The 7586-nt window shown below is 42.3% G+C and overlaps 1 protein-coding gene across 1 annotated transcript in view; it reads left to right on the top strand.

Moving 5' to 3' along the window:
- The first annotated feature begins 3394 nt into the window (after window positions 1-3394).
- The window catches only part of TOPAZ1 (testis and ovary specific TOPAZ 1), a 53370-nt gene continuing 49178 nt past the window's right edge, over window positions 3395-7586 (top strand). The window contains exons 1-2 of the mRNA XM_074344126.1: window positions 3395-3790; window positions 4266-6714. Coding sequence (XP_074200227.1) covers window positions 3442-3790; window positions 4266-6714 — 2798 coding nt within the window. The 5' untranslated portion in view covers window positions 3395-3441. The remainder of the gene's footprint in view (window positions 3791-4265; window positions 6715-7586) is intronic.

Raw genomic sequence — 7586 nt, 5'->3', positions numbered from 1 at the left:
AATGCTTCACAAATATAAGCACATTTAATTCTCAGGAGAACTCCTTAGAGTTCTTAGAACTCCTTAGAACTCCAACTTCTGTAGCATTTCAACAAAGAACAATAAATTGGTGTGGAAATGACAGGACAAAGGAAAGCAGTTTTAAGTGTTCTAAACTGCAGGAAGGTAAATATATAGGAGGAAGCTTATAAAAGTATGTTTTATTTGCAGATTTCTCCAGTGCTATCTCTAGGCTGATAAGAGTCTAGAGCCATCTCTAGGAAAGGAGAATTTATATCTTGCCTCCAGGCAGAAAGGGGAGAGGGGAGAGCTTTTCCTACATTTGCTGCTGCTTAATTGCCTTCAGTGCAAAATAACTTTCATGTCAACAAGGCACATTTGGGGATGACATATTCTGGTTTCCTTCAGAAGATGTTCTTATTTCATTTTACAGCTGGGAAAACTGAGGCACCAAGTGAACTTGGAAAGAGCACGTAGCCTGAAATCTTCAAAATAACTTTAAAAAAAAATTCTGGTATTCTTAAACTGGCTTCCCTTTTACTGGGGTTATTTACAAGCAGATTAAAAAAAAAAAAAACCAGTTTCTAGATCCTTTACACTGCCTTAACCTGAGTTCTAGTCTCCAGAAGCTCCTAAGGATACTCCTCTTATCCAAACTGCCACGGTACTCACATTATCTGCACCATACCAACCATCTTTTAGTGCATAACACACTGTCTTCAAAATCACCCATGTCATGTTTAAACACACAAAATGCAAAGATTAAGAGAAGGTACCTTCCCTGAGGGAGACATACAAGTAAACAGTTGAAAGCATTGCTGAAAAGCCGGCCTCTATACCCCAGTAGCAGAATTGAGAGGCAGAGGCAGTTTGGGGAGGATAGAAAAGAATAGCTTTATTGCTTTGCCCAGCAAAGGGAGTCACAGCAGGCTCATGCCTTAAAGACTGTGAGCCCATCTTGGGATTGGGGTCTTGAGGTTTTATAGAAAAACTGGATGGAACAGAAAAGGTGATAATAATCAGGGTGTTTTACAGGGGCTGCATTTCTTTCAGCTTGATAGGAATTTGCTGCTGTTACGGAGGAATTTAGGAGGGTCTGCCCATTTTCTTGAGGCTCAGTCCATGACCTTTTTTCAAGACCTCTAGGATAAAAAGAATAAGTTAATCTAAGAAAAAAATGCACGGAGAGGGGAGCATGTTATAAAATCAGTTTAGCTAGAAGGAGAGGCCTGAACAAGTCAGTAGCCATCTTGTTAGTTTTTAACTCTTTCAAATGCAATGTGTTGACAGATAGAAACACCTGACTCCTACAAATGTTAAGGAGAAAGGTAGTCGAGAAGCTTCCTTGAGGGGTGATCTTTGCACTGAATCTTGAAAGGGAATATGTACGTCATCAAGCAGACAAGTGAGAATTTCCAGGACCAGCATGTAGGGAGGCACAGGCATATGGAATCTGGGGAACTTCAGTAGTAGTCCAATTGGTTTAAGTGCAGACAAGAATATATGTGGTGTTAAAAGATAGTTTTCCCCCTCAAAAAAAAAAAAATATATATATATATATATAAAAGTTGTTACCAAACCAAACTTGGGTCTGCTCGCTCAGAGCACAGCAAAGCCAATCTATTGACACTGAATTGCGGTGAAGGAAGTACAGAGTTCATTGCAGTTGCCAAGCAAGGAGTATAGCCAGCTCATGCTCAAAAGACAGTAACTCCCTGGTGGTCTCCAGGGAAGTGTTTTTAAAGGTAACACTTGCGGGTGAAGGGTGCATGACTTTCTTTTGATTGTTTGGTGGTGAGGTACCAGGGTGGTGTTTCAGCCTTCTAGTTCCAGTCTCGATTTAACATGCTTGTGCTCAACCTGAAGTCTCCATCCTTCACCTGGGTGGGGCCTTAGTTCCTGCAGAACTTGAAGATATGTATCAGATTCTTATGTACATCCCTTGAGGAGGAACTAAGACTCTACTTTATGGCTGCACTATTGTTTTTTCATCTCTGTCCCTTTGTTTCTGCAGCCCCTCACTTCCCTAATGATTAACTGTTTGACTCTGCCCTTTAGAACTCAGGGGAAGCCTGCAAACAAGAAAGGGGACACTCAGAGGCTTTTGTACCCAGGAGGGCCTGTCAAGGTCCTGCTCAATTTCAAATCATGACTCTCATATAGGTGTAAACATGAACGTGTTAAAGATTTTTCTCAACAGGCAGATTTTCTCACTGGCTCATAGGATAGCTCCAAAGAACAGACACATTTATAGGTCAGGAATATTGAAACCAATGTGCATGTGGAGGTGAAACTAGCTTCTTCCAAAGAGGGTGAGAAGACAATTGAACTTCTGTAGGAGAGAATTTGGGTGTCGATAGACCGTTATTTTGCATTGCTACCACTGATTTGCAACTTACATAGTTGTAAAATAGCTCCCATGGAATCAGAATCAGGTAATGCAGAAGAGTGATAAATTTCCACCAAGCACAACTTTTCCCCTACAGACAAAATTAAATATTCAGGGGCCATAACAGAAATACCACACTAAAGAATTTGGACTTTCAGTTAGTTTCAGTCTTTGAGCAAAGGAGGTTCATGAAGGGTCAAGCTGCAAAATGCCAGGATACCCTTTCATTGGAGGGGCAAGGCCTGGCAGCAGGTAGAAGCTGACTGGAACAGCACAAGGATGGAGGTATCAATAAAATTTAGGAGGTTGAAGCAGGAGATCAGTCAGAATCTGAGAGCCAGAGTCAAGGTGAGTGGCCAATGAACACAGAAAACCGAATCAAGCAATCTAATGGATGTGGATGTGGGGAGTGAAGTGGAAAGAAGCATATCCCCTGATGGTTTCTAGGTTTCTGGCTTACACAACTGGGTAGATGGTGGTGCATCCATCAACACAGGAGGGGCAAGCCCGTGAGTAAAGGTAAGATCAGTTCTGCACAACTAGAGCTTGAAGTGCCTTTAGGATGTCGGGAAGGCAGACAGAAAGTAACCCCAGAAGATCTGGGGTGGAGTTAGAAGCCAGTTGGTGTGTGGGGGCAACCAGGCCTCAAGAGGCAGGAAGTAACAAGGCTCCTGAATCGTTCCGGAGGTTTCTGCCCAGTGGAAGGCCACGGGGCGGGGGTAGCCCCACTCACCACAGCGCATCGAGGCCCCAGAGGCACGGGCCTCAGAGGCTCGCGGACCTTCCGCCGTTGGGCCCTCCCACCCCCCACCCCCCACCCCCACCCCCCACCCCCACCCCCACCCCCACCCCCCACGCCCCCACCCCCACCCCCCACGCCCCCACGCCTGCCCGGGCCGCGCCACGCGGGCCCACTTCCGCTTCCGGTCCGAGGGCCTAGGTGGCGGGCTGCGCCGGGGCGGGACTGAGGGCTTCAGGTGCCTTCGCGCGGCGGGTGGGCTCCTGCGAGCGGGAGTGGCGGGCCTCTGCGAGCAGACCTGCTGCCCGGGCAGATGCGGCGGCCACCGCCCTCGGGCCGCACGACGGCCCTGGGACGTGGAGGCGACACGCGAGGCTCGAGGAAGCGAGGCCGGCGTCCAGGGCCAGGCGAAGCGGGAGGCGGCGGCCCTGAGGCCGGGGCGCGTGAGGAGAGCAAGCAAAAGAGGAGGATGGTGGCCCGGGCGTCTGGGAGAGAAGAGGTGAACAGTGACCAGTCGGGTGAGGCGTCCAGGGCTGGGAAGGCCTCGGCAAGGCGGCGAGTGGAGGGGCCGGGCGGCCAAGCGGGCCCTTCAGACCAGTCGGACCAGCAGGGCCTAGAAGCAGCGAAGGAGGCGGAGCTCCCGTTGCAATCCGGAAGACAGAGTAAGACAGCACTGAGGGGTCACTCCTTGCTAGCCTTTGCACCCCTTCCTCTCCATCCTTGTTTTGCCTCTAGTGTTTCCCTTGAATCTGAGTGGGCTTTACTGATACACACGGTTGACCAGGAGAAGGGGGGAAAAAAACAGGGGTTCCCTTAAAAGGCGTTTGCCCCGTTAAGATCCCTTGGTCAGAAGTTCTGTGAGGGGAGGTCCTCTTAGTGATCCACTTTGACTAGTGTGATATGATGATAATACTAGAGGTTATTTAGCTGCCTTAGAACTTATACAGGTTTATATGTAGTTCTTTAATAGAAATTAAGTCTTTGATTTAAAAACAAATAAATGTTTCCATACAGCTATTTGGGGAAATTTAAAAAAAAAAAAAAAGGATGGCTTCACAGTGTTTTTTATTTTAAGTGATACCAATTTTTCTTCCTCAATATAAAATCTTTTGTGGTATGTTTTGTTGTTTTGCTCAGCCAAGGAAAAAAGAAAAGTTACTGAAGCCTCAAGTGATGCTCTACAGCCAGGGATTGACCTGGTAAGAAAGGAATCATTAACCAGTTCGGAATCTTTCCAAACAGTGGAATGCAATGAATGTCAAAGTATGGCTTTCTTGCAGCCTTTGGGTAAGGAAGGTTTGGTAGAAGGTATGAAAAGAAGAATTCGAATTAAAAAACTTAAAAGCTTAGAAAGCCCACCTCTCGAAATAACTGAAAATAAGACTCCACAAAATATTACGGTTGAATTTCAAGATGAACTGTACAAGAATACTCCGAAATATTCTTGTAACAGCTTGTCACCTGGAGTAGAAAATAATCCCATTTTAAAATTACCTAATTGCAGTTGTTTCCCCCATTCCAAGGGTTGTAATGATGAAAATAACCTTGCACCTAAACCTGATGGTAGATGTATACATGTATCAGAAAATACCTCAAAGTTAAAGAAAGAAAGTCCTAGGAGTCTTGCAGCTAAGAGTGACACGACTATTCCTCAGCTTTTACAAACTGAAGAAAACTTAATGGGAGATAATAAGTTATTGCTAGAAGAAAATGATTTATACCAAAGTAAAAATAATGGCTCGCTTTCCTGCCTCCTAAGTGAAAAAAATAAAAACTCAGTAGAGGAGAGCAATGTTGGGAGAAAACGCAGAAAAAGGATGAAGGTATCTGAAAAAGGAGATGAAATGGTTATTGAGATGAAGTCCTCTAATGTGTATAACAAGTCTGAGCTGATGTTACCAGAAAGCCAAACAGGTGCTGAAGGTAAAGAAGCAGAGACTTTAGAGGCTAAAAAAAGTCCTTTAAAAGTTATGAGAAAAGTAAACCATGATTCACTGTCAGCAACGGATCATTTGTTAAGTCTTCCAGGATTAGAAGGAAAAAAACCAAGTCCTGAACATCACGTAAATGCTATGTTCCAGAAAACCCTTGAGCCACTTTTGAAAGAAGAAACGAAGAATGCTTCAGAGTCCTTAGGATGTAAAGGCATGGATCCAGAAGAGTGTTCTAAGTCGATGAAAAGCTCAATAATGGAATCACCTAGCGATCGCTACCCTATTGAAAGAAGATCCTCGAGGGAAGACTTGAAGAATGAAGGTGAAGAATCTAAGTTAAGCTGTCGCAGAACAATACCAATGACTGGCAAAAGAACTTGGCCTTGTTATTCCTGTGCTAGAACATCTGCCTGGTGTTGGAAAAAGGCTTCCTTGCCACAGTCAAATTTTAACTTTCTTCCTGAGTCTCAGGAAAGTTTTAGGCAAGATGATTTTCTTAAGCACCAAACAAATCAAACTCACTTGACTGACTTAAAGTTAATGCTACAAAGTTCCATAACAGAAACAAACAGTGAGTCTTCAAGTAGAGAAAAATTGGATTCTGATTTAAATTGTTTATCTTCAGTCTCTACAGTAGAACCTACTTTAATGGTTATGAAGGAACCTATAATCAATGATGATAAAAAAATGAAGTCAGAGGAACCAAGCAGAAGTGGGTCAGAAGTAGTTTCTAATCCTACTGAAGATACTCAGTTAACCAACGTGACTCAAAACTTGACAGGAAGTGAAAAAAAAGATAGAGGGAATTTAACAAAGCCTACTTTGACAGTGGCTTCCCAGGACGGCCAGGAAGCAAATAACTCCAGAGGCAAACCTATTCATCGAAAAGCATGTATTGCTAAGCAAACACTTGTGGTTCCAGACTTCGTGAAGATATTGAACACAGGGCGGCTGACTAATTTTAAAATTCCTTTGCTTAAGAATAAAACAGAAAAAAGAAAAATAAATGCCAAGTCATCGGAGAGAGAAGTATATAGTCCCCTAGAACTTCTTGACAATTTGTCTGGAGCAGAGGTAAGGCAGAATAGGACTAAAGAAACTTCAAGACCTCAGGCTTTGAGCATACGAAGTAGTGTAATCCCAATGCAAAGCTGTTCCAACTCATACGGCAGTAAGGATTCCTGTATTTCTCCAAGCTTTTTAACGCAAGTTAGTAATAATAAACCATCTAACCACATCTTTAAACCAGGCAATATTGTTTCTAATATGGAAGCTATTTCTCTCCCAGTTGAGAATAATACTTCTTCTTGTGGTCCTGGATATATAGAGAAAAGTCCTGCCTTCGGCTCCAATGAACAAGAAACATTCAAACCAGTTTCCTCTGAAGTTAGTGGTAGAAAAATGACTAAGAACTTCTCAGAAATTAAAGTTGGGTTTCCAGATATTCTTAAAGCATATGAAGATGATGTCCTCTTAATTGATGTAATTCAAGATGACCCGGACCTCTTTGGAGTCTCCAATGAAGGGGAGCTCTCATTTACTTCAGAGGTTCCCACGATAAGCCAGGAGCCCAAGGTTGCTGAAGAGCACCAGTCAGCAGACTCCAAGCACGTGGAGCTTCCAGGAAAAAAAGAACCAAGCAATGACTTGAGGTATGCATGTTCAAGTACACCTTTTGGTGGAGATTATTGTTGGGGGTTTCAAAAGCACTTTCTGCTCTTAGGTGTCACTAATTTATTCAGTGATCATTGAAGCTCCGTTATTTTTTTTAACCTAGTTATTTATTAAATGTAATACAGTATATTATTGCTGGGACCTGGAAATGTCATTATGCTAAAACTTAGGATTGAAATAAAACAGTTATATATATATCCTTGCAATTATGATGGAGCAGATTAGCTGTTCAGAATTTTAAATGGTGATTTATAAAGTGACCTTTTCAATTACTTACATTGCTTCTTTCAAAAGTCAATTAAATATACTTTCATATGTTTTTTTAATTATTATCAATATGCAGATAGACTTATTTCAGCCAAGTTACTTATTAAGAACAGTACTGTGTATTTTAACCCATTTTCCTTGTTAGGTAAAAAACTCATTTTTCAGGGGACAGAGACGCCTTGGAAAAGTTTATTTGAATTAGGACTTGAAAGTAGAATAAAAAGTTAAACTAATTTTCAGAGGGAAAAAGTCTAACATTTTTTCATGGTTTTACTTTTAAGGTGATGATTTTAAATGATGATTTAGCCCTGAAGAGAATGAGTTTGCCTGGGGCAACTAAATGGAACCAAGTAATAAACCTTTGTGTTATTGGAACTTGATCTGCCTAGTTGCCCCAAATTTTATTTAATATTATGCCCTATTATACTAGATTTTTGTAGTTCTTCAAGCTCTGATTTATATTTGTACATCACAATACTTGAATATTGGAATGTTTTGTGAACAGACTAAAAAGGAAACATGAAAACACTTTCCACTAAGATTCAATGTTACATGACTTAAATTTCTCTGGTATTTATACATT

Source organism: Camelus bactrianus, chromosome 17 (assembly GCF_048773025.1).
Source record: "Camelus bactrianus isolate YW-2024 breed Bactrian camel chromosome 17, ASM4877302v1, whole genome shotgun sequence".
Lineage (NCBI taxonomy): Eukaryota > Metazoa > Chordata > Mammalia > Artiodactyla > Camelidae > Camelus > Camelus bactrianus.
This window is presented reverse-complemented; position numbering and strand designations above follow the sequence as displayed.